At 42.1% G+C, this 27,303-nt stretch overlaps 2 protein-coding genes across 2 annotated transcripts in view; one reads left to right on the forward strand and one right to left on the reverse strand.

Moving 5' to 3' along the window:
* Positions 1 to 27,303, forward strand: part of fyco1b (FYVE and coiled-coil domain autophagy adaptor 1b) — a gene marked incomplete at its 5' end in the record, with an annotated part of 386,223 nt that overhangs the window by 266,148 nt on the left and 92,772 nt on the right. The window lies entirely within an intron of this gene.
* On the reverse strand, positions 18,752 to 19,789 carry xcr1b.1 (chemokine (C motif) receptor 1b, duplicate 1; the record flags this gene model as incomplete). The annotated part of the gene is made up of 1 exon (XM_080502931.1): positions 18,752 to 19,789. One exon carries the CDS (start codon positions 19,787 to 19,789, stop codon positions 18,752 to 18,754), a length of 1,038 nt encoding a protein of 345 aa, XP_080359057.1.

Genomic DNA, 27,303 nt, shown 5'->3' on the forward strand with positions numbered 1-27,303 from the left:
ATATGTTCTTTGAACTTGTAGAATTAATGTATCTAGAAGGAAAAGTTAACATTTCTCCTCGCCATGAAAGGCAGCTTATAAAAAATGTGAAGGTATAAACAGGCAGGGCAGGTGTTGACGATGCAAATGAAACGGATGACAGATGGTGAGCCTCACGAATGCTCACTGTGCAGCTAATGGATGGAGGTAATCAAATTCCTCTGAGGCTTTGGGACTTTCTTCAGAACTTTCCTATCAATTGCACCATCAAACGGCAACGTCGTCCAATAAACCCCCTCCCCTTTCCTATACCCCCCACCCCACCCACCCCCACATCCGCCTCAAAAAAGGGTTACAAGGAGGTAAGAAGATTATATTTTCTGATATGGCTGTGCTGTATTTGCTCCGATTTAAGAGGACAAGCAGAAAACACTTGCTTTTCTGTTTGAAACAACAGAGGCAGAAGGATCCACTCTAAGTAGATCCTCCCAGCCAACCCAGGTGTCCTTTTATCTTCACGCAATTCTATGGTCACAAACAGGATGCCTATAGCTGGAGATCAGACGACGCTTAACCAGCCATGAAACAGTTACGATCTGATCAGCAGGACAACAAAGCCTGAGTCTCTGAGTCTGCTATTGTCTGTATGAGCGAACCCTCCTTTAATGTCCTGCCATCCAAGCACAGCTAGATTTATTCACTCCAGTTTAAAACAAGCATCTGATCTGTATTTTTTATCCCCCCGCTGGAGGGAAACAGGCTGTATTTCTACCCACCCTCCCCCGCATCACTGTGCTGACAGCCATTTGATTTTCACAGGGCCGAGTCTGAAGGTCGGTTTAATGGTCCATTTGTGTTTTGTATTCGTCTTGCTTCAGTGGAAGCTTCAAAACAACGAGGGTCAGGCTACGCAGTAAACGACATTATTTTCCCTCTCTTCGTGAGTAAAACATGTCATTAACAACCCAATAAGTCTTCTGCTGAGCATGGAATCTCTTCCCAACTTCACTCAGATCTATCAAAGCCTTCTTGTCTGGAGAAATCCATTTGCAAACTTGGCATCGGCATAGAAGACGAAATGGCATGGTGCGTCAGATGGAGCTCGAAAACGCCAATTTCTGTATCTGAAAAGTGTTTTTACTGTCACAACACTCAAGAGCAGCATATTACTGCAACAATTCTCCCTTCACACTTCCAGCTAACAGCTTCAAGTGTCACACATATGTCTGCAGAGAAAGCGTAGGAGAAAGTATCACAGAGGCGAAGCAAAGAAAGTATCACAAGGTTTTTTTTTTAAATATATATATATATACACATATATAAATATGTCAGGTGCTTCTGCTTCGTTTTCCCTCTGCCTCCCTCTAAATGTGATAATTACTCCTTCAGATTCACAGGACACTGCATCATATTGATCATGCTAAAGGTGCAAAGACGGTTTTCTTGAATTGCGTCTCACTGCGGTGCGTCTCTGACAGGCTGCGATGTTCCACGCTGTGAAGTGTCCGTTTCCAACAGTGTTCATCGGCACCTCGAGGGAATAAAAACAGAAAACATATTGTTCGAGGACAAAACCCCGCACACACTTGGGGAAAACTTTTCCCACAGTTTCCCTGCTGAGGCCAGATGAAGGGCAGGTTAAATATGCACAGTGTTGTGGGAATCTCTTTCTAGTTTTACTTTTCACAGGGTGAAATTCCCAATTACCCACATTAGAGGCAGAAAATCGTGCAATACTGCCATGTTTTAATGAATTCCTTTGTCTCTGATTGGCACAGATGAGGCATGAGGAGACGGTGCTTGTACGGTGAGCGTATAGGTGAGGCGGCTCGTCAGTGCCCGTTCACAGTTGACGGAGCCTCTGTGTCCTCGGGCGTGGCTGCCAAGCTGCCAGTCTGAGCCGTCACACCTTGCTGCCTTTAAAGATTGCCCTGCAGAGATAGGTGGTGGAAGAGGAGGAGGGGCTGGTGCTCGCTGGGGCCTTTTTTTCAAACAGCGCACAGTCTGGCAACCCAGGAGGGTTTACGACTCAGGATCGCTGCCAAGTACTGCCCACCAGAGAGGAGAGGGGGTATATAGGGACATAAAGTCAGGCCTCAGATCCTCGAGTGTGTGTGTGTGTATATGTGTGTGTGTTCGTGAGTGCGTGCAACAAACCTACATGTCAGATCAATTCACCCAGTTATCCCTGAGACATGTGGAGGAGCCCTGCACGTAGCATGTAGCACTAGCACCAGACACATGCGCACCTTGCCTTTTCTGGGTAATCCACACAAATGGCAGTGGATGGCAGAATGTAAATGAGCTGGTTATTACACAGCAACGTTCATCAAGCTGAGCTGGAAAGACTTCAATGGCCCTGATGAATATGCATGCAAATTTGTTAATTAAGTTAATTATTCTGCTGAAAATTCATCTGTCTTCCCAAGGACATTTCTGCATGATTTTAACATGTTCCTACCATTAGTCATGCACGGCGCTATCGGAAATCACTTCTGCTCACCTTTTGGAAAAGTTGCAGCCATTATAGAAATAAAAGGAGGGACAAATGAGTGTGAGGAGGAGGGACGAGGCAGGTAGAGGACAACATGGCAGGGGCGTGGAGGATAGTTTGGAGGGAGACGGCAGCTGGTGCAGCCCGAGGATAAAGGGAGGGGAAGCCAAAGAAGCTCAGTCTGTAGGAGAGCGGAAGAGGAGTCACTGCCAGGTCTGGAGGTCCGGGATCTCGTCGGGTCCAGTCCACATCCAAATATTCTCACGTCTGCCGAAGCAAAACACTTTGAACCTCAACAACATGCTGTGTGTCGCGTGATGCAGAAGTCACATCGAGCGTGGATGCGATCAGTGAAATCAGTCCACTTCAATCTTAAAATGGAAAATATGTCACAAAGGTTGAAAACAACTGGACTTTTTTCTGTTTTCTGAGACTGTGTGAAAAATAGAACATATTATCAGTCACATTTTGAAGAGAAGAAGATCCACTGATGATCAAAACAGTTTGACCAGTTTTACAAACTTTTGCATTGTTTATAAGTCCAGATAAATATTTATGATAAAAGAAACAGTCACTACCAAATCATCTGATCCGTGTTTCACTTCAAATATCAAAATGTCTTCATTTAGTTTTTCATGTGGAATATTTGATGCACTGATTTGTGAAATGTAATTATCTAGTATTCATTATCTTGTATTCATCCCACACTTTATGATAAAATACATCTGTTCCAGTTATATAATGTAAATAATAGATATAGATTCCTTTTGTCATGTGTTTTTCTTAAATTATAGTATTTCACTGACCTAAATCATTTGTGTCTGCAAAAACTAACCCTGATGAAAATGACCAATTTGGTCCTTTAGGTCTGAATTTAACGTCACACCCTTTTTTGAAACCTCTGCTTGAAATATAATTTCATTCATTATTTTCATATTTGGTCCTCAGTGTGTTCGCAGCAGGTTCATGGACTCATGTTGAATAAATGGCGACGATGAGCAGATTCACACATTAGTTCAGAAGTGCAAAGTAGTTTTTTTCGGTTGTGGAAACTGAAGATGTAAATTGAAATACAGATTGTAGTTACAACATTGATTTTGTGTGTGTGTGTGTGTGTGTGTGTGTGTGTGTGTGTGTGTGTGTGTGTGTGTGTGTGTGTGTGTGTGTGTGTGTGTGTGTGTGTGTGTGTGTGTGTGTGTGTGTGTGTGTGTGTGTGTGTGTGTGTGTGTGAAACAACAGACATGTAAAATGCACAAACAGCAAACCTTCACATTTTTTTCTATGTTACAATAATCCAAAGACACAATGTAATCAATCTGATACCATATGAGATTTATATTTTTACTTCTATAAATCCTATTAACATCACTTTTAATGTTTCTGTTCTTTTTTGATGTGATTTAAAGTTTATTGATGTTTTTCTTTTAGAATAGAGGGGATTTTTTTGCTTCTTTTGGGGGGTTGAATATTTGGCTTCTTTTGCTTCACTGCTGCTGTAAAATTGTGAATTTCCCTGTTGTGAGATGAATAACATCAATAAAAGTAAACTCATAATTTGTCAATAACATTTGTTTATTATTTGCAATATATGACTGACCGTGGATAAATATGCTTGGGTTATATTATGGTAATTTTAAAATATTCCTAACTTTGTCATTTTCATTGACATAATGAAAGCTTCAAATGAGCTGTGAAGAACATTTATGCAACATGAAATCCAAATACTGAGAAACAGAAAAATGAACATGACATTTACATTGAATTTGTCACCCTGAAAATTTAAAGGCATTTTTGTCCTTTTTCAAAGACCAGATCATTCTTGTTTCAAAAATGTTCTGTAAAATGTATCGACATAAGGATATAATTAATATTTTCTGATACTTTAAATATTTTATGGATTATATGACCAAAATTTTAATTTAGTTTTGTCTCATCTCATCTCGTCTCGTCTCGCCTCGCCTCCTCTTGTCTTGTTTGGTTTTTTGGAGTTCACAATTTGGGGATTTTGTGTCATCTAAATAAAATGTCGAATCAAAAAGCAAGCACATTAAGTTTAAATTATTTCCAAGTGATTTATTGCTTCAGACAGTGTTCCACTTTATGTTTTGTCACATTCATGATTGCTGTAGTAAAATACTATTAAAACATGAAAACACAGAGACACATCTACATTGATATAATGTCACAGAGAAACATGGCAGATATGTTTTGGGTGTATTTAGTCAATTTTTTTCATCTGATGTCATCAAAGTAAAATATATGTTAGTAATTTACTAAACATAAGTTAATGTGGAATCTCTTCTCCCTTTTAGTATTCTGAGATCACACACTACTGTGTGATCGGTGTTATAATTCCTGGTAATGTTTAGTCAAGTCTTGAGAGCATTGCTGTGGATCCTACCATCAAACCTTCAGTTCCATGCAGTTCAAGGCAGGTTTTTCTGATTCGGGAGGCGACAAGGAGCCGAGCCTCCTTGAGGACTGACTGAATCGTGTTTAGAGCATCATGTCAGGATGTAAGGACATGAACACACTTCAGAAACGAGGGGCTTTTGGAACAGAATAAATTTGAATCAACGATTCCTGGCAGGGAAAATAAGTGACAAAAGCCTTTTAAGAAAGACACAATGTTTCTGCTGCTTGAGGAACCAAACATTTCACCTCAAGAAACTTATATCTGTATAAATATCACAAACTAAAGTGGTGGGGATTTTTCCCATTTTAGTTTTTTGTGATTTAACCCTAACCCTCATTTTATCATGACAAACACACCATATGTAATTAAAGTTAGTAGAACAAGACAGATGCGAAAAGAAAAAAGATGAGAGAAAAAACAAAAACAAAACAAAGAGTCATATCCTGTTGGTTGCTGCATCCCATTCGGTCCAACCTTTCTCAATAGTTTGACTCTGTTATTGCTTGACCTTCCAATTGTTTGTCGCGGTCCGGGGTCTTGAAAAATGTCAGTTTCGTCCACTTATTATCTTGCAGAGATTATTAGATGATGCTTCACTTTTTCTATTATATTTCTTCTATTATGTCTATCCATTGTTACCAGGTTGAAATATCTACTTTACACCATTTCTGTGTCAAAGCCTTTTTATCAACTTAGCAATGTTCTAACCAGGTATCTATTTCCTGCTTGTATATTGTTTTCTGTTGTTGGGATCTCACAGGACCACAGAAAGTTTGTGCATTTGTAGGAAAAGACAATTGTCATATGTTACACAGTCATGACATATGAATTCTGACCCAGGAATGTGATTGTCTTTCACACGGAGTGAGGGGGGGACCTTCTGCAGGACCTTCCTCCCCCCTTTCTGCTCAAAAGACGCTTCCCCCATGCAATCAGCCAGTCACTGATTGGTTGAAGCTCTCAGGCTTTGACACCTCTGAATCCACACGTGGAACAAAAAGCCTGCGAAGCCAGGCTTCTCTCTCTTGCAAAGCAAATTCCAAGGAGGTGAGTTGCTGGAGAGCAGCTCATCCAGCGTTAGCACACAGCTAACACCAGAGGCCTGCAAGCAGGGGCCTCCACTCCTCTCTTGTAACGAAGACTCCGAGGAGACCTTCCCAGGACCGGAGACCAGCGCCCACAGTCTGCTTCCAGGGAAACCAACCGGTTTCTCCAGGACGGGACCAGGGACCCTCACAGAACTTCTTTGTGTTTTTCCTGAACAAGCAGGAAAACCATCACAGACCTGAGCGACCAGCTCCTCAGTCTGAACAATGGGACAACCAGGAACTGCAAAGAAGGACTCCTGAAACATCAACTTCATCTTCTTCTCCTCAACCTGCAGAACCAGCAACCACAGTTAGCAGGAGGTGCTAACTACAGGAGAAGACACCAGCTTCCCTCCAGCAGGACAACAACTGAACTCCTTCAAGGAAGTGGTAACAACAACTGGGCTTTACCTGAGATTAGTTAAACCTGATGCTATGATAGAACTGTTTAACTTTATGAAGATGTGTTGATTCTGTTACAGTGACTGAGTTCTATAGATAATGATATTAGGAGCAGATATCAACCTGTAAACCAACGTTAGCTCTGCCACAGACACAGGGTCTGCATGCTAATCTTTGCTTTACTAACTTGTTAACTCACAACCCTACACATATCACATCAAAGACAACATCACACAGTAACTGAACACCATCTGACGACTCCTGACGTTTTACAAGACAAGTCTCATTCACATCAACTCATTCTAGAAATGGTCCTTTAGCAGAGACACACAGGAGCGTCCATTGTTCTCCAGCACATGGTGGAGACTCAGGACAGACTTCCTGCTCCCTGACAACTTCCATTTGGAATGTAGTTTCTTGTGATCCGCCATCTTGTTTTGTAGTTCCATCACACGTCTCACACACACACACTCCCTCCAACTCTCTCTCTCTTTTCTCTCCACACACACACACACACACACACACACACACACACACACACACACACACACACACACACACACACACACACACACACACACACACACCCAGCTGTATATAGGTAGTTAGAATCTGTGTTTTATTTGTTTTCATTGTTAATAAATAAAATTTTTGGAATCATACTTGCTGTGTTATTAATGTGCACAAAGGTGAATGAAATGTCGACCTCTTCTGTGTCAAGAACTCCAAAATCCTTCAAGCTTTACTGTTAATTCTGGTAATTGTAATTAATTTAACAATTAATTCAAATTCCTGATTAACTGTTTAGTATATCTTATGAGACTGATAGAACTGAATGGGCTATAATTTCCTGTTAAGACAGGTGGTGCAATGTGACCATCAATTAGAAAGCATATGGAAATTAAGACACAATTAAAATTGGCAAAATTAAATTTAAACCCTGTTTTGTCAAAGTGAGTTTTAATGTAGAACATGTAGGAGACCATTATTATGTGTGATTGGGATGACTACAGTACATTAGAGAGAAGTTATTGAATTGTATTACTGAAAAAAGTTTGGACAGAGTTTCCTACACTACATTACAGTGAAGTTATTCAATGTTATTTCTAGTTTTTGAATTTTGAACTAAATAAATGTCTGTCAAAATTATTAAAAAGTCTGAATCTGTGAATATTTTTGCCAACTTTACCAAACTCTTTACCAAACTCACCAACCATGTTAACATATAATCTGAAAAGAAATACGACACAAGCAAACAAGGAAGCATATTTTATACACACACACACACACACACACACACACACACACACACACACACACACACACACACACACACACACACACACACACACACACACACACACACACACACACACACACACACACACACACACACAGTAGGATGGGTGCTGACTAACTTCCATCAATTTTATATTATTCTATTTTCATATACATTTTTTTATTCATGAATACATAAACACTGGAACAAATAAGTAATTTTATCTCCAAGTGAGAATAATGACAGAAAGTATAAAAGAAAGAGAATTTGAACAAAGTTGAGGAATGAAAGTGAGCCAGATGGGAAAGATTTTGGAGGAACATCAGGAACTGCTTGAATCATCTTAGGGAGCCAGACTCAGTCTGAATATCCAGATGTTTGATTTGTTAATTACGTCTGGTTAATCCTGTATTTTTCTATCTGACAACAGCAGGTAAGACAAGGAAAATGACCCTAAAATATCGAGACTGGGTGGGTCGAGACATGAAGAGACAGCTGGATTTGTTCTTTGAGGTGTTTGTCTTCAAAAACACACCAGCAGCCAGAAAAGTTACTTGACTCAAGAAGTAATAAAACCCTACTTATAGAAAGAAATGCTTCCTGAGGGTGAATCAATTTAATGCTCTGTTTGTTTAAGGTTGCAATGACTGATATATCTATATTTGTGGAGCACATTTTATATACAAAGCATGTCAATTTGCATTCGAGAACAAGCGAATACAATGAAAGACAAAAACATACAAGAAACAAAATACAAGAGTGAGAAAATGCAATGCAGGTTATGTAAGAAGAAATTAAAATTTAAACCATTTAATTAAAAAATGGTGTGCATGGTGATATCTTCAGAACAACATTACAGGAACAAAAGACTAAAATCTACTGTCGCCTCAGAGTGGAGAGGTGGTTTCTACCTTAATATGTATAAATCAACCAATCATCACTTCTTTCTGAGTGTCTATCATCTTGGTCTCTGTGTATGTGTATGTGTGTGTTCTTGCCACTGGCAATAATAAATAACCACAATTTAATAAAGAAATCACAATTTTCATCTGGTATAAATGATATTCAGATATACATGATGTAAAACAAAACATAAAGATGAAAATGTTCCCACTAAATTCATTCATTAAATCCTCAAATGCAACTACCAATCACCAGACCTGGTAGAAAATACCTGAAACACATTTTATAATATATAAAGATTAGAGTTTGGCCAGGCTGAGATCAGAATCTGACTTTAACGTGATATTTAACATTCTAAAAGAAGTAGAGGACAACAAAAGAAAGAGTGAAACTGTATGTAGTATGTTGATATTATGGTGTGTTATGTCTTAAGGTATAACACACACAGGTTTTAGATAGGACTAAAGCTTTGATATTGGACAGACCTTGGGCTTTGTTGAGTTTCTGAGATGTTTATGCAGGCTGATATTGTGAGCAGGTTGTGTTAGCAGGTCTTTCCGGCTGATCGGAGGGTATATGCAGGGAAATAATGTGTCTTCAGGGGCTTCACAGTCTGTTCTGGATGCCTCTGTTGCTCTTTCCCTTTCTGTTCTTAGTATTTACATATATTGAGGGACCATCAGTCAACCTGGTGAAACTTTAAAACAATGCTGATGTCCCCTCTAGTGGAACACTGTGGAACTGCAGCCAGGTCGCTAGTCAAAAGCCAATCAAAAGCACATTTTTAAAGATTGTGTGTGTGTGTGTGTGTGTGTGTGTGTGTGTGTGTGTGTGTGTGTGTTGCTGATCAGTAGATCACATCACATCCATTTTTTAATGGAAACGAAACAATTCCCATGATGAATTGGATGAGGATTAGGTGCATTAGTGAAATGTTACACATGCCAATGTATGTCAGATGAGGATTAAGACGTCTCCATTTGTTGGATCAAAACAGTTGTTTGTGGTGATGTGGCTGACACACTTAATCGATCTGCATGTGGTTCTCTGACAGTCCAGATTAACAAGCAATAAGACTTTATTAGCAAGATGCACAAAGTACACAGGATTTTTACACATTTGCAAGGCCTCAATCAAATTCACATATGGTTGGGGTAATTATCATTACAGATAACTGAAATTAAAGGGGAGATATGAGTGTGAAAGAGGAGGGAGAGTCGCCCCGGAGAAAAGAAGAGCAAGGAGTGAGACGCAGGGCCAGGGAGGGCTGCTCATAGGAACGCACAAGAAAACAACAGCAGCTGTTTGGCTCATGGCGAAAAACATGATCGAAACAACAACATCATTTGCTGAGAAAATGTTGTGGGAGAAAAGATGCTTCAGACTCGGAGATAAGAAACGGGTGCCTCATTTGGTCTTTATGGCCTGTTAGTGGGCTGTGTTTGATTCGTCCAGCTTGGTCTCTGTGTTTCCACCTTCACTCAGTTGTTTTGGCGCATATTAAAGGTTGAACTAGTAGAATTTAAGAGGGTCTGTCAGCTGAAAGTGGACTTGATGCTCCTCTAACAGGTTTAGTGACAGAAAATCCATTTGTCCTACAAACATCCAATATTTGAGTCAGTGTCTCTGAGTTTAGGCAGGTTGGTTACTAGTCAGATGAAAGAAGAAAAGAAAAACAAAGAAAATTATTGAAAATTATAAAAATGAAAGAAAAGAAAAGAAAATAAATGAAAAGAAAAATGGATAAAACATCAGAAAAAGGAAAAAAAGAAAAAAAGATGAAAAATGAAAAAAAAGGAAAAAATAAAATAAAAAGGCAGACAAATGGGAACAATGAAAATAAGGTTTGTCAGGTAACTTGTCAGTAAAGCCAGTAGATTTTCATTTAGAGCTTCAAGAGGGGAAACATTGACATTTTATATGTTGAACAAAAACATTGCATGATGTGGAATTCAAGTTTAAACAAAGTAGATGACCTTGTACAGGCTCTGCTGCACTGTAAGCACACACACACACACACACACACACACACACACACACACACACACACACACACACACACACACACACACACACACACACACACACACACACACACACACAGGAAGCTGCTTTTAAAATACTTAAAACTTGAATTGTTGACTGAAAAAGTGGAACTCATACTGGAATTGATCTATTAAGTCAATTGTATGTGTGTGGTGAGTCAGTATTTATCATATTTCAAGCTCACAGCCTCCCTCCCTTGAGTCCATGTCAGAGTGAGTCAGTGCCAGAGTGAGCCAATGTCAGCACGAGTCAGTTTCAGAGTGAGTCAGAGTGAATGTGTCAGTAGGAGTCCGTGTCAGAGTGAGTCAGTGACAGTGTGAGTCAGTGTCAGCGTAAGTCTGTGTCAGAGTGAGTCAGTGACAGCATGAGTTAGTGTCAGAGTGAGTCTTTGCTGGAATGAGTCAGTGTCAGTATGAGTCCCTGTCAGAGTGAGTCAATGACAGAGTGAGTCAGCGTCAAAGTGAATCGGTGTCAGAGTGAGTCTGTGTCAGAGTGAGTCAGTGTCAGAGTGAATCCGTGTCAGAGTCACTATTAGTGCCTCACAGGCAGGGTTGGGAAGGTTACTTAAAAAATGTAATCTGCTACAATTACAAGTTACTTAAAAAGTCCATAGAAAGAGATGTATTGGTCCTTTTTAAAAATATTCACATATTTAGTTAATGTCCAGTTCCTGGACGTTTATAACACTTTCACTGCTGGGAGGTGTCATTTGCATTGTGCAGAGAGGTTAAGAGCTTCTCCTACTTCAAAACAAAGTGATGTCAGGGTTTCCCAAGCGATGTCAGTGGGGAAATCCAAGATGGCGGTGTTGCAGGCGCCGCCATACTCATTTACATGTCACCGCCATCTTGAAATCATGCAAGGCGTAAGCGTGACCGGAAATGACGCAAAATGACGCACAGGAAGTGACGTTCACATAAGCGACATACAGGAAGTGACGTATAGGACTGACAACATAGGGAATTACGTTTACGGAGGCCGACCCACAGTAAGTTACGTTCCGACCGAACATGCACAAGAGATGTCAGTGGGGAAATCCAACATGGCGGTATTACGGGCGCCGCCATACTCATTTACAGGTCGCCGCCATCTTGAAATCGTGCAAGGCGGAAGCGTGACCGGAAATGACGCAAAATGACGCACAGGAAGTGACGTTCACATAAGCGACATACAGGAAGTGACGTATAGGACTGAAAACGTAGGGAATTACGTTTGCGGAGGCCGACCCACAGTAAGCTACGTTCCGACTGAACATGCAGGAAGGTACGTAGACGACATGAACACTTGGGAAGTGGCGTATTGGGACCCACTCGCCGGAAATGACGCCAAAAAGAAGTCATTCACTGAAAAGACATTTGCTGAAAAGATGCACATTTATCGAAACAGTCATCATGCTCTAATAAGAAGCAGTAGTTTATCAGTGTTAATGAGAGTAGGAGAGTTTTGTGGTTAAGTTAGGAGCAATTAAAGTTTAAGTTGCTCTTTCTATCCTCGTGCCTTGTTTTGGTGTATTAAGTGTCATTTCTTGCCTTGTGAAAACTTACTCAAGTAACTTTTGGTGTGTTAAGAATTAAGAATGTCCCGACATTGAACTGCACTAGTAATCATATCAGACTGTATTAATGGATGTATACAACGAGCTTGCTGCTGTATTTTTATCCCAGATAGATGCTGTATATATATATTCACTTTGTGTCACTATGTGTCTTTATGTGTAAAATTACATTAATATTCATCCTCGGTCACTAAAATATGACTAATAATAAATGTATTATAATAAGGCATCCAAATAGGAAGCATCTATCTGGGATGAAACTTTTTATCAGAGCATTCACATGAGAAAATTATTAAAGGTTATGAGAGAAATTTTAAATCAAATATATATGTGAGAAAGTGACAGCCCTTTCTCACGTTAACACAGCTCACCTCATGCACTTCCTGCTCCTGCTCGTCAGCATTAGCCCCGTCTCCACATGTGTGTGTGTGTGTGTGTGTGTGTGTGTGTGTGTGTGTGTGTGTGTGTGTGTGTGTGTGTGTGTGTGTGCGTGTCTGTGTCTCAAGGGTGCGTGGTGTGTGTGTAGTAAGTCCAGGGCTTTGTGTCCGCTAAAGCCTCCCCCGAGAGGTGTTGAAGAGTCTGATGGCGTGGGGGAGGAATGATCTCCTCAGGACTGTGACAGCAGTCTGTCACTGGAGCTGCTCCTCTGCCTGGAGATGGTGTTGTGCAGTGAATGCTGTGGATTGTCTATTCTGGACAGGAGTCTATTCAGTGTCCGTCGCTCTGCCACAGATGTCAGGCTGTCTTGCACTGAGCCAACGACAGAGCCCGCCTTCCTCACCAGTTTGTCCAGGCGTGCGGCATCCTTCTTCTTGAGGCTGCCCCCCCAGCATCCTTCTTCTTGAGGCTGCCCCCCCCAGCATCCTTCTTCTTGAGGCTGCCCCCCCAGCACACCACTGCGTACAGGAGGGCGCTCGCTACCACAGACTGGTAGAAGATCTGTAGCAGCTTCTTGCAGATGTTGAAGGACGCCAGCCTTCTGAGGAAGTACAGATGCTCTGTCCTTTCCTGCACAGACGCTCTGTCCTTTCCTGTACAGAGCGTCTGTGTTGGCAGTCCAGTCCAGTTTGTCGTCCAGCAGCACTCCCAGGTATTTGTAGGTGTGAACCACCTCCACCCAGTCCCCCTTAATCCGAACAGGCTCCGGGTGCGGCCTGGTTCTCCTAAAGTCCACCACCATCTCCTTGGTCTTGGTGGTGTTGAGGAGCAGGTGGTTGGAGTCGCACCACGTGACGAAGTCCTGGATCAGCTCTCCGTACTCATCCTCCTGTCCACCCTTGATACAACCCACTATGGCCGTGTCGTCCGTGAACTTCTGCACATGGCAGAGGTCAGAGTTATATTGGAAGTCCGTCGTGTACAGGGTGAAAAGGACCGGAGAGAGTACAGTTTCCTGTGGTGCTCCAGTGTTGCTGATCACAGTGTCGGACCTGCAGTCTCCCAGTCGAACGTACTGAGGTCTGCCAGTCACCAGGTGTGCTCCCACTCCCATCTCTGTCAGTTTGTCCCTGAGGACCAGAGACTGGATGGTGTAGAAGTCCAAAAATGTAATCCTCACAGCAGCACTGCCACTGTCCAGGTGGGCGAGAGATCGGTTGAGCAAGAAGATGATGGCATCCTCCACACCCACCTTTTCCCGGTAGGTAAACTGCAGGGGGTCGAGAGCGTGGTGGGTCTGTGGCCTTAGATGATGGAGCAGCAGCCGTTCCATGGTCTTCATCACATGGGACGTCAGGGCGACCGGCCTGAAGTCGTTCAGCTCACCAGGATGTGGTTTCTTTGGGACTGGAATGATGCAGGATGTTTTCCACAGCTGGGGAACCCTCCCCAGTCCCAAGCTCAGGTTGAAGATGCGCTGTAGTGGGTGTCCCAGCTCCTGCGCACAGGCCTTCAGTAGACTTAGGGATACTCCATCTGGACCTGCAGCTTTACCGGGGCGCAGCCTCCTCAGCTCTCCACATACCTGAGCTGTGGTGATCGTGAGTGGTGCGAAGGGGGAAGGGAGGGTGTCTTCCTCTGTACTGGTGGTGGCTTGTGGGGGTGGGTGGGTGGGGGTTGCTGTGCTTGGAGGTGTGAATGGGCTGGAGTGGTCAAACCTGTTGAAGAACTGGTTCAGCTGGTTTGCCCTTCCCACACCCCCCTCAGTGGGGGCCCTTCTCTTTGTGTTGCAGCCGGTGATGGTCTTCATCCCCTCCCACACCTCCCTCATGCTGTTGTTCTGCATCCTTTGTTCTATTTTCCTTCTGTATTGCTCCTTCGCTTCCCTGAGCTGGACCCTGAGTTCCTTCTGTATCCGCTTGAGCTCCTGTGTGTCACCATCTTTGAAAGCCTTCTTCTTCTGGTTCAGAAGGCCTTTGGTGTCACTGGTTATCCAGGGCTTGTTGTTTGCAAAGCAGCGTACAGATCTTACTGGGACAACAACGTCCATACAGAAATTTATATAGTCCGTAGTGCAGTTGACCATCTCCTCATTGTGAGACCCCTGCAGTGCATCCCAGTCTGTGGTCTCAAAGCAGTCTTGTAGAGCCTGCTCAGCTTCAGGAGTCCACTTCCTGAATGAGCGCGTGGTCGTTGGTAGTCTCCTCACTCTTGGTGTGTAGTGGGGTTTGAGCAGAACCAGATTGTGATCTGATTTTCCCAGTGCGGGCAGGGGGGTGGCGCTGTATGCAGCCTTGATGTTTGCATACATCATTGCATACTACCAGAATGTTTTAGAGGACTTCATGATTCCTTCTGCTGAGGATCTGTATGGAGATGCAGATTTCATCTTCCAGCAGGGCCTGGCCCCTGCCCATACTGCAAGAAGCACCAAAACCTGGTTTGATGCCCATGCCATCACAGTGCTTGACTGGCCAGCCAACTCGCCAGACCTAAACCCCATTGAGAATCTATGGGGTATTATCAAGAGGAAAATGAGGCTCACCAGACCCAACAACAAAGAAGAGCTGACAGCAAGCATCGAGGAAATGTGGGCTTCCATAACTCCCAGGCAATGCCACAGGCTGATTGCCTCAATGCCACGGTGCATCGAGGCAGTGATTAAGGCAAAGGGATTCCCAACCAAGTATTGAAGATTGACATATTGTTTTGAAAGTACCATATTTTGATTGATTTGATGTGGTCCTAATTTCTTTGTTTTTTCTGCAAAAACTGAGAAGTAAATGGTGATTTCTTCACAGTATTCTAGTGTTTTGAATTACTGTTTTCATGGGTTTTATGAGCTGGAAGCCCAAATTATGTAAAAATAAACAAATAAATACTTGAAATCGTTTGAATTCTGGGCCCTGAATCTATAATCTATGAAAGTTTAACTTTTTGAATGGAATTATGGAAATAAACAAACTTTTCCATCGTATTCAAATTTTTTGGAAAGGGTCTAAATGTTCTCTCTTCTCTCTTTGCTCTTTGGCTTCAGAGCTTCATGATGATCTCATGGACTCGAGGGTCCATTCAAACAGAATGAACCTCTGGAAGATGTCGTCTGCATCACCTGCCCTCCAGCAGCACGTCATCATGAAGATGTTTCAGTGACCAGCAGGTCATAAAACATCTCTTCAATCAAGTTTGAGAGTTTTTACGTAACATGAGCTCGATTTGTTTACTTTTATTCCTCTGTATTCCAACAGATGTTGGAGCTACTGGAAGAGATGGAGGAGGTCACAGGAATCAAGAAGAGGGACCAGAGACTCATCGGTTATGTTTTTGATGTTATACTTCCAGAAGTAAGATGGTCAATTGAATGGAGGACATCATAGAAGTAGAGTGGTCAATATTTTGTGTCTTTTGAAACCAATCTACATGCACCTTGTCAGTGTTTTTCAGATCATCATCAACATCCTGATGGGCTCAGGTCACACAAGGCTTGAGGCAGATCAATAAAGCTCTGAGTGAAAACATCAGCGAGAACAAAGAAGATATATGTCCATGGCTGGAGGTCTGCAGAGACATGGTGCCTGATAGCAGCCTGGGCAGTGGAGCCGTCCAGCACAGGCTGGATGACTCAGGAATGATGTCATCGCTGGACATTTTAGCAGAAGTGACATAGAGGTTGTAACAATCCCATCTCAAGGGGTTGACCCAAAATGTATGATATGGATAAGTTTAAAGAGTCTGCATCAAGGCTCATAACATGTTATCATCAGATCACCCAAAACACATGTTAACAACAGGTGTGAACAGGCCCTGGGTGTTAATTCTCATTCCTCTGGCCCTCACACCTTCCCCTGTGTGCGTGGGTTTCCTCTGAGTAGTCCCCAGCCTCCAGCAGCTCCTCAACAAGCGCCACACTTAGTGGCCGCCTACTGATGGGTCAATTTGGTACAGACATTTCCCTGAGGGAGATAAATACAGTATGACAAAACTAAATGAATCTGAGGAAAGTCATGTCTGTTTTTAGCTAAAAAATATATATTCCCTTATTTTTTTCATTCATTTTAACAGTGCGTCACATATTTCCTCATGATGAATAAAAACTAGTGTTTTATCAGTCAGCTCTTAACACTGAACACACTGAATATAACCTGAACCTATAATTAATTGTAGGATGGTTGTAGGGCTCATAATAGTATGTATATTTGTATATAAAGGACTTTGTGCTACTTCTCTTAATCAATAGTGCTGTATAAATAAAATGTGAAAGGTTGAGCCAAGTTAAAATGTATAAAAGATAAGTTAGTTATGTTAACTTTGCAACAATTTAATGATAAAATGATTCTATTCTATTCTATTCTATTCTATTATCATCATTCCTGGGTGATTAAAGCAGCATGTTTCTACTCTACCCAGTGATGCAGTGTCCAGAATGGAGCGTCATTAGGAACCTCTGTGGCCTGCAGGTTTTATGTTGGACACATGACCTGAACCAACACACAGGATGGTGTCCAGAGTCTTGTGAAAAGTGCAGTTACACAACACTGCCACCATCAGGTGTAATGGGAACAATGCAGACACATGAAGGAAAACCTGATTACAAAATATGAAATAGTATTTCTTCAGTGTTGACAACAAAACAAAACTGAAGTTCCTGGAAACTGACATATGTATGAATGTAGTACCTGCATATCCCATCCTTTTTAAGATATAAAGTCGATTTATCTAATCCTATAGAATTGTCTCATCATGTCTTGTCTTTATTCAGTAGTTTTCAGTAGTATTCACTATTATTATTATTATTATTAAATAATCATCACCCATCAATCATCACTCTTCTCAAAGAGTCTCTGTCATCCATATAAAAGATAGTTGGCTCTCAAGCAACTTCCTGGACAAAAAGGTCATATATTTTGTCCAGGAATATATAGTATATATATATATATATATAGTCACTGGGATTATTTTGGGGTTGCTCAAGTACACCTTGATATGTGCAGATGGTAATTGAACCGACAACCTTCCAATTGGGAGACGAGTGCTTTAACATAAAGATCATCCGGTTTCAGAATATGTGTCATCTTCAGTGAAGTACCTGTTGTCGAAATCCAGCTTGTATTTGTGAATTACGTAAAAAAAAGACTAAAGACTAAAAACTCAGCTCAAAGTCACATTTGAATTGTTAGCACCATAAACCCAACAAGGATGAGCCTCCATGCTGTCAAGTCCTTTCAAGTTTAGTTAAAAATAAATGGAGTCCATGCAGTTTGATTCAAAAGGAAACATTTATTTACACAATCTCAATTGATCAAATTAAAGAAAGCATGTCAGTACTATCAGTGGTGACAGTGTAAAATGAAAGTAAATTAACCCAAATTACAACGTTTGTCAATCTTAATATCCACCAAAAATGTTCACCGTATTAAGGTGCACAGGGTGTGAAGGAGAATGAGGGTGACGGGCTTGAACCAAGGTTATGGAGGACAGAATTATGCCATGTCCATGCGAGCCAAAACAATCTTTGTCCTCCCCACCATTCATAAAAAACATTCATGTCCACACGTTACTATGAACACGGCTCAAAGCGATGTATCTATTCCTGCCGTTTAAGTGAAGCTGTAACTGCTACAGAACTACACTATAAATGGAGAAGACGACTCCTACTCATCCTTGTGTTTGAGAAATCCAACATCCAACATCTGGCCTGGTTAAACCAACCAGCATCAGCAGCTCAACCTGGAGCAGGTCGTCCGCCATTGTTGTTGTTAAGTGACGTGGTGGAGAGGGTTGCGGGGTTATAGGTCGACAGGTGAGCGATGACATAATCACTTTTTCTGCAAGTTTGCGTCTTTGCCTGCATTTAAAAAAATTTGAAGTTACATTTTTTTTTTTTTGTTTTAACATTTTTTAAGTTTTAAAATTTCCCCACTCTAGAACCAATTTTTTTTTTTTTTTTTTTTTTTTTTTAAATGGGGGGTTCCAGGCTTCTAAAATGCAGCACTGTGTTGGTGATCAGCAAAAAATTATGTGGTTACATAAAACGGTGTTGTCGTGTGGACAGGCGCTTAATTTTCTATTGAATCCATCAGCTTTGAGAAAGGCTGTGGATTGAACAGTATCTGATTCTCCAGATGATTACAGTGAAGCATTCAAGCATAGAAAAGACAAGTTAGCAAGTTGTTACCTGCTCCGGGTGACGGAAACACATTTCATGTTTCAGCTACAGGGAGAACTCGTCACCACTCGTCACCGACGTGACGGTGAGACGACTCCGTCGGCTGTTGTTGCCGTTGTCGCTCCAGGTGCTCAGAAGTTTCTTCAGATGGTTTTTGAACTTAATCCCCACAAAAACATAAAAGATGGGGTTGAGGCAGCAGTGCGAGTAGGCAAAAAGTCGAGCCACGTACAAGGCGTAGTCCAGCCTCTTGCTCTGATCGCAGTCCTGGGCCCCAGTTTCTGAATCGGCTGCAGGTGAGGGGCTGTAATCGGACGACTGCAGATTGATGACGGTATTGTAGGGAACCCAGCCCACAAAGAAAACTACCATCAGCATGAAGATCAGTTTGATAGTTTTGGTTCTTCTCCTCTGAGCGGTGGGACGCAGCAACCGCCACGTGATTTGGGAATAGCAGAAAATGAAGACCGCTGCAGTCAGCAGGAAGAGAATGTTCTGCTGGTAGATTGCCCACAAGGTCCAATAAGAGTTCACGTATCCACAAATATCTGAATTCACTGCGGCGAACATGAACGCTGGACTAGAAACCAGAGCACTAAACAGCCAAATGAGCACTGATGCTACGACACTGTAAAAACCTGTGGTGGTCACGATACCGGACAGAGGGCTTACGACGGCTACGTAGCGGTGTATGGTCATAAGGATGAGGAGGATACTGCTGCTGTAGAAGCCAAGGTAGAAGGTGAAGCTCACTATTTTGCAAGCAGGCACTCCTAACGTCCAGTGGTGCATGTGATTGTAGGCCCAGAAGGGCAGACCGGTGGTGAAGAGGAGATCCGACAGAGCCAAGTTCATGATGAAGGTGTTGGTGAGAGACCTGAGGTTTTCGTACTTGACCAGAATCACCAGAACCAGGATGTTACCGACCAGGCTGAGGACAACCACCATGGAGAAAAACACCGGCATGAAGATGGCGCCAAACTGCCTCACACTGGTTTTGTTGCAGACTTCGTCCTCATAATCATAATCATATTTGTATTGGTCGGAGGAAGTGTAGTCATAACTGAACGTGGTGGTAGACATGGTGATGGCCAGGATTTCAATTGGTGCCACTTCAGTTCTAAAAGAAGAAAGAATTTGTTTAATACAGGATGATTGTTTCACACTTAGGGCTTAGGTCACATCATTGTGTCACTCCAAAACATGATACTTCACTGATTTCACAAATTTGGTGCTGACATCACTCACAAGAACGAGAAGATAGACTTTATTCATCAGTTTGGTCCGGGTGGCTCCATCTGGTCTGGCCTGAACCTCAGATGCAGACCAAAGAGCCAGAAAACATAGAGTCTCCTCGTTTCTCTATTGGTGTTTTTTCATGTCTGTCTTGGTTTTGGGAACCCTGGAGTCAGTGATGCTGGTAATGCATTATTTAGTAATGCGTTACTCTCATATGATGACTTTTTTCTATCACGAGTAATCAAACATGTTACTATTTCCAAACCAGTAATCAAGTTAAAGTTACTTATCCAAGTCACTGAGTGTTACTGTTGTAGCGTCCAATAAGACCAGTTTCTTGTCTTTATTATTAATCTGAACCAACTGCTCCTCCTTTCTCTACAGACACAGACACATACACAGTGCATGCAGACACCTTGACCCGCCCCCTTCCCCACTCTCAGCCAATCACAGCCCAACTCGCTCTAACGATGCATTCAGGTAGCAGAAAAGAACTGGAACCAACCATTGTCATCAATAAACCTAAACATTGAAATAAGCCCCCTCTTTTTCAATCAATCAATCAATCAATCAATCCAAGAAAGACTTTATTTGTCCAGGAGGGGGCAAATGAAGTCGAGTCTAGCAGGCAGTACAAATAAATAGATAAATAGTGCAACAACAGACGACAACGACAGTGGCTTGCAAAAGTATTCATACCCCTTGAACTTTTCCACATTTTGTCACATTACACACCACAAACATAAATATATTTTATTGGAATTTTATGTGAAAGACCAACACAAAGTGTCACACAAAGAAAATTATATATGACTAGATGTTTTTCAGAAATAAAAAAGTGAAAAGTGTAGCGTGCAAAAGTATCCAGCCCCCCTGAGCCAAAACTTTGTGGAACCGTCTTTTGCTGGAATTACAGCTGCAAGTCTTTTGGGGTATGTCTCTACCAGCTTTGCACATCGAGAGACTGAGATTTTTGTCCATTCTTCTTTGCAAAACAGCTCAAGCTCAGTCAAATTAGATGGAGAGCGTTTGTGAACGGTGGTTTTCAGATCTTGCCACAGATTCTCGATGGGATTCAGGTCGGGACTTTGACTGGGCCATTCTAACATATGACTATGTTTTGTTTTAAACCATTCCATTGTAGCCCTGGTTTTATGTTTAGGATCGTTGTCCTGCTAGAACGTGAATCTCCACCCCAGTCTCAAGTCTTTTGCAGACTCCAACAGGTTTTCTTCCCAGATTGCTCTGTATTTGGCTCCATCCATCTTCCCATCAACTCTGACCAACTTCCCTGTCCCTGCTGAAGAGAAGCACCACCACCATGTTTGACAGTGGGGATGGTGTGTTCAGGGTGATGTGCCGTGTTCGGTTTCCGCCACACATAACGTTTTGCATTTAGGCCAAAAAGTTCAACTTTGGTCTCATCTGACCAGAGCACCTTCTTCCACATGTTTGCTATGTCCCCCACATGGTTTCTGGCAAACTGCAAACGGGACTTCTTATGGTTTCTTTGAACAATGGCTTTCTTCTTGCCACTCTTCCATCAAGGCCAGATTTGTGGAGTGCAGCCCAATAGTTGTCCTGTGGACAGATTCCCCCACCTGAGCTGTGGATGTCTGCAGTTGGTCCAGAGTCACCATGGGCCTCTTGGCTGCATCTCTGGTCACTGCTCTCCTTGTTCGGCCTGGAAGTTTAGCTGGACGGCCGTGTCTTGGTAGGTTTGCAGTCATACTCTTTCCATTTCAGGATGATGGATTGAACAGTGCTCCGTGAGATGTTCAAAGCTTGTGAAATCTTTTTATAGCCTAACCTGCTTTAAACTTCTCCACAACTTTATCTCTGACCAGTCTGGCGTGTTCCTTGGACTTCATGGTCCTGTTTGCTCCCCAATCTTAACAGAACAGCTGTATTGGTACTGAGATTACATTACACACAGGTGGACCTATTTAGTCATCAGGTCAACATTCAATCATTCAGCAGTCATCAGGCAACTTCTGAAGGTAATTGGTTGCACTCAGAGAAAAGGAGCTGAATACTTTTGCACGCTGCACTTTTCAGTGTTTTATTTGTGAAAAAATTTTAAAGTCATGTATAATGTTCTTTGTACTTCACAATTGTGTGACACTTTGTGTTGGTCTTTCACATAAAATTCCAGTAAAATATATTTATGTTTGTGGCATGTAATGTGACAAAATGTGGAAAAGTTCAAGGGGTATGAATACTTTTGCAAGCCACTGTATCTCTGGGTAAATATACCAGTAATAGTAAAAATCTGATAATAAAAGCGTGAGTCAGATTAAATACAACAAAGAATGAAGGTCAAAGTTTAAATGTGTATCAGCAGGTGCAGGAGTTTTGGCAAAACCAGTTGTAATTTTTATGTTCAGATGATGGGAGGTGGTGTTGGCAGTTGCTGAAACTGTAAAAGTAACTTGTAATCTAACAAGTAATAGTTATTTTAAAAACAAGCAATCTGTGAAATAACTAAGTTACTTTTTTGAAGGAGTAACTAGTAATCAGTAATAAGATATTTTTTTTAAAGTAACTGTGTCAACACTGCCCGGAGTGGCCAGAGAGAAGAAAAAAGGCATTGATGAGCTTGGGTCTTATTTTTCAACATTTGGACATTACATAGGGAATTTCTGCTCCTTTCACTTGATTTCTGGACGTGTCTGAATCGAAAGGTTCAACATCAGGAGGAATGGAGGTGTAGCAGAACGCAGCTCGACAGCTGTTTATAATGATTAAAGTTTCATTTACAGTAGTTTAGTTTTAGTTGCTGATAACCAAGTATGGCTTCATTATAAAGAAGTTCTGCGAGTAGAAAATATTAATGGAGCATCTCGTAGTGGAGCAACGCAGCCTCATGCAGACCTCAGCCTGCGGTCATAATGTGAAACAAGACATGAAAGTGAAGTTAGTTATAATGATCTTATGATGAAAAGCGTGAAAAAACGACAATGGGAAACTGCTTCTCAATGATGCTGTCCCACACAGCTGACAGCGCTCCGCTCTCAAGAGCTCCTTGCTCCGCATTCGCGGATTAAATTATCTCATTCCCACGTATTATTAACTTCGGGGAGTGACTTATTATATCGTTCCCATGCATTATTTTTATGTTTTTCTCTATAACCACTCCGGGGCTCCATGTTCATTGTAGTATTCCGAAAACCGGTTCAACCTCTATTCCGCCTTGTAAGTGGCAATAACTCTGCTCCTGCCTGATGATATGTCTGGCCCTGGCCTCGCTCTTCTCTGGCCCAGTAAAGAAGTGGAGCCAGCGTAGGACTGGGTTAACTCCTGTTTCATGGGGGCTTTGGCAGTGGAAAGACAAAGAATCGGTGCTAAGTCTGGCTCGGGCTCCAAACGAGCTCCTGGTTCTTTCCGGTAGAAAAACCCCTACTGGTGTGTTGGTGTGTGTGAACCAGTGTGTGAACCAGTGTGTTTACTAGTGTGTGAACCAGTGTGTAAAACATTGTGTAAACCAGTGTGTGAACCAGTGTGTGAACAAGTGTGTGAACGAGAGTGTGAACAAGTGTGTGTACTAGTGTGTGAACTAGTGTGTCTACTAGTGTGTAAAACAAGGTGTGAACCAGTATGTGAACTAGTGTGTGAACCAGTGTGTGAACCAGTGTGTGAACAAGTCTGTGAACGAGAGTGTGAACAAGTGTGTGTACTAGTGTGTGAACTAGTGTGTCTACTAGTGTGTAAAACAAGGTGTGAACCAGTATGTGAACTAGTGTGTGAACCAGTGTGTGAAATAGTCTGTGAACCAGTGTGTGAACAAATGTGTGTACTAGTGTGTTTACTAGTGTGTGAACCAGTGTGTGAACTAGTCTGTGAACCAGTGTGTGAACAAGTGTGTGAATGAGAGTGCGAACAAGTGTGTGTACTAGTGTGTGAACTAGTGTGTTTATTAGTGTGTGAACCAGTGTGTGAACTAGTGAACTCGTGTGTGAACTAGTGTGTGAACAAGTGTAAACCAGTGTGTGAACAAGTGTGTGTACTAGTGTGTGAACTAGTGTGTTTATTAGTGTGTGAATCAGTGTGTGAACTAGTGAACTCATGTGTGAACTAGTGTGTGAACAAGTGTAAACCAGTGTGTGAACAAGTGTGTGTACTAGTGTGTCAAGCAGTGTCATCCAGTGTGTGAACTCATGTGTGAAAAAGTGTGTGAACCAGTGTGTGTACTCGTGTGTGAATATGTGTCAACCAGTGTGTCAACTAGTGTGTGAACCATTGTGTGAACGAGTTTGTGAATGAGAGTGTGAACTGTTTTATGATCGAGTGTGTGAACTAGTGTGTGTGTACAAGTGTGTGAACCAGTGTGTAAACTTGTGTGTGAACCAGTGTGTGAACTCATGTGTGAAAAAGTGTGTGAACCAGTGTGTGAACTAGTGTGTGAATATGTGTCAACCAGTGTGTCAACGAGTGTGTGAACCATTGTGTGAACGAGTTTGTGAATGAGAGTGTGAACTGTTTTATGATCGAGAGTGTGAACTAGTGTGTGTGTACGAGTGTGTGAACCAGTGTGTAAACTTGTGTGTGAACCAGTGTGTGTACTCATGTGTGAACCAGAGTGTGAACCAGTGTGTGAACTAGTGTGTGAACCAGTGTTTGAACCAGTGTGTGTAGTCGTGTGTGAATGTGTGTCAACCAGTGTGTGAACTTGTGTGCTAGCCATTGTGTGAATTAGTTTGTGAATGAAAGTGTGAACTGTTTTATGATCGAGTGTGTGAACTAGTGTGTGTGTACGAGAGTGTGAACAAGTGTGTGTACTAGTGTGTGAACTAGTGTGTCTACTAGTGTGTAAAACAAGGTGTGAACCAGTATGTGAACTAGTGTGTGAACAAGTGTGTGTACTAGTGTGTTTACTAGTGTGTGAACCAGTGTGTGAACTAGTCTGTGAACCAGTGTGTGAACAAGTGTGTGAATGAGAGTGCGAACAAGTGTGTGTACTAGTGTGTGAACTAGTGTGTTTATTAGTGTGTGAATCAGTGTGTGAACTAGTGAACTCATGTGTGAACTAGTGTGTGAACAAGTGTAAACCAGTGTGTGAACAAGTGTGTGTACTAGTGTGTCAAGCAGTGTCATCCAGTGTGTGAACTCATGTGTGAAAAAGTGTGTGAACCAGTGTGTGTACTCGTGTGTGAATATGTGTCAACCAGTGTGTCAACTAGTGTGTGAACCATTGTGTGAACGAGTTTGTGAATGAGAGTGTGACCTGTTTTATGATCGAGAGTGTGAACTAGTGTGTGTGTACAAGTGTGTGAACCAGTGTGTAAACTTGTGTGTGAACCAGTGTGTGAACTCATGTGTGAAAAAGTGTGTGAACCAGTGTGTGAACTAGTGTGTGAATATGTGTCAACCAGTGTGTCAACGAGTGTGTGAACCATTGTGTGAACGAGTTTGTGAATGAGAGTGTGAACTGTTTTATGATCGAGAGTGTGAACTAGTGTGTGTGTACGAGTGTGTGAACCAGTGTGTAAACTTGTGTGTGAACCAGTGTGTGTACTCATGTGTGAACCAGAGTGTGAACCAGTGTGTGAACTAGTGTGTGAACCAGTGTTTGAACCAGTGTGTGTAGTCGTGTGTGAATGTGTGTCAACCAGTGTGTGAACTTGTGTGCTAGCCATTGTGTGAATTAGTTTGTGAATGAAAGTGTGAACTGTTTTATGATCGAGTGTGTGAACTAGTGTGTGTGTACGAGAGTGTGAACAAGTGTGTGTACTAGTGTGTGAACTAGTGTGTCTACTAGTGTGTAAAACAAGGTGTGAACCAGTATGTGAACTAGTGTGTGAACAAGTGTGTGTACTAGTGTGTTTACTAGTGTGTGAACCAGTGTGTGAACTAGTCTGTGAACCAGTGTGTGAACAAGTGTGTGAATGAGAGTGCGAACAAGTGTGTGTACTAGTGTGTGAACTAGTGTGTTTATTAGTGTGTGAATCAGTGTGTGAACTAGTGAACTCATGTGTGAACTAGTGTGTGAACAAGTGTAAACCAGTGTGTGAACAAGTGTGTGTACTAGTGTGTCAAGCAGTGTCATCCAGTGTGTGAACTCATGTGTGAAAAAGTGTGTGAACCAGTGTGTGTACTCGTGTGTGAATATGTGTCAACCAGTGTGTCAACTAGTGTGTGAACCATTGTGTGAACGAGTTTGTGAATGAGAGTGTGACCTGTTTTATGATCGAGAGTGTGAACTAGTGTGTGTGTACGAGTGTGTGAACCAGTGTGTAAACTTGTGTGTGAACCAGTGTGTGTACTCATGTGTGAACCAGAGTGTGAACCAGTGTGTGAACTAGTGTGTGAACCAGTGTTTGAACCAGTGTGTGTAGTCGTGTGTGAATGTGTGTCAACCAGTGTGTGAACTTGTGTGCTAACCATTGTGTGAATTAGTTTGTGAATGAAAGTGTGAACTGTTTTATGATCGAGTGTGTGAACTAGTGTGTGTGTACGAGTGTGTGAACCAGTGTGTAAACTTGTGTGTGAACTCATATGTGAAAAAGTGTGTGAACCAGTGTGTAAACTTGTGTGTAAAACAAGGTGTGAACCAGTATGTGAACTAGTGTGTGAACCAGTGTGTGAACCAGTGTGTGAACAAGTGTGTGAACGAGAGTGTGAACAAGTGTGTGTACTAGTGTGTGAACTAGTGTGTCTACTAGTGTGTAAAACAAGGTGTGAACCAGTATGTGAACTAGTGTGTGAACCAGTGTGTGAAATACTCTGTGAACCAGTGTGTGAACAAATGTGTGTACTAGTGTGTTTACTAGTGTGTGAACCAGTGTGTGAACTAGTCTGTGAACCAGTGTGTGAACAAGTGTGTGAATGAGAGTGCGAACAAGTGTGTGTACTAGTGTGTGAACTAGTGTGTTTATTAGTGTGTGAACCAGTGTGTGAACTAGTGAACTCATGTGTGAACTAGTGTGTGAACAAGTGTAAACCAGTGTGTGAACAAGTGTGTGTACTAGTGTGTCAAGCAGTGTCATCCAGTGTGTGAACTCATGTGTGAAAAAGTGTGTGAACCAGTGTGTGTACTCGTGTGTGAATATGTGTCAACCAGTGTGTCAACCATTATGTGAACGAGTTTGTGAATGAGAGTGTGAACTGTTTTATGATCGAGAGTGTGAACTAGTGTGTGTGTACGAGTGTGTGAACCAGTGTGTAAACTTGTGTGTGAACCAGTGTGTGAACTAGTGTGTGAACCAGTATTTGAACCAGTGTGTGTAGTCGTGTGTGAATGTGGGTCAACCAGTGTGTGAACTTGTGTGTGAACCGTTGTATGAATTAGTTTGTGAATGAGAGTGTGTACTAGGGTGCGTATGAGTGTGTGAACCAGTGTGTGAACTAGTGTGTGAACT

The sequence above is a fragment of the Blennius ocellaris genome (assembly GCF_963422515.1).
Source record: "Blennius ocellaris genome assembly, chromosome: 10".
Classification (NCBI taxonomy): Eukaryota; Metazoa; Chordata; class Actinopteri; order Blenniiformes; family Blenniidae; genus Blennius; species Blennius ocellaris.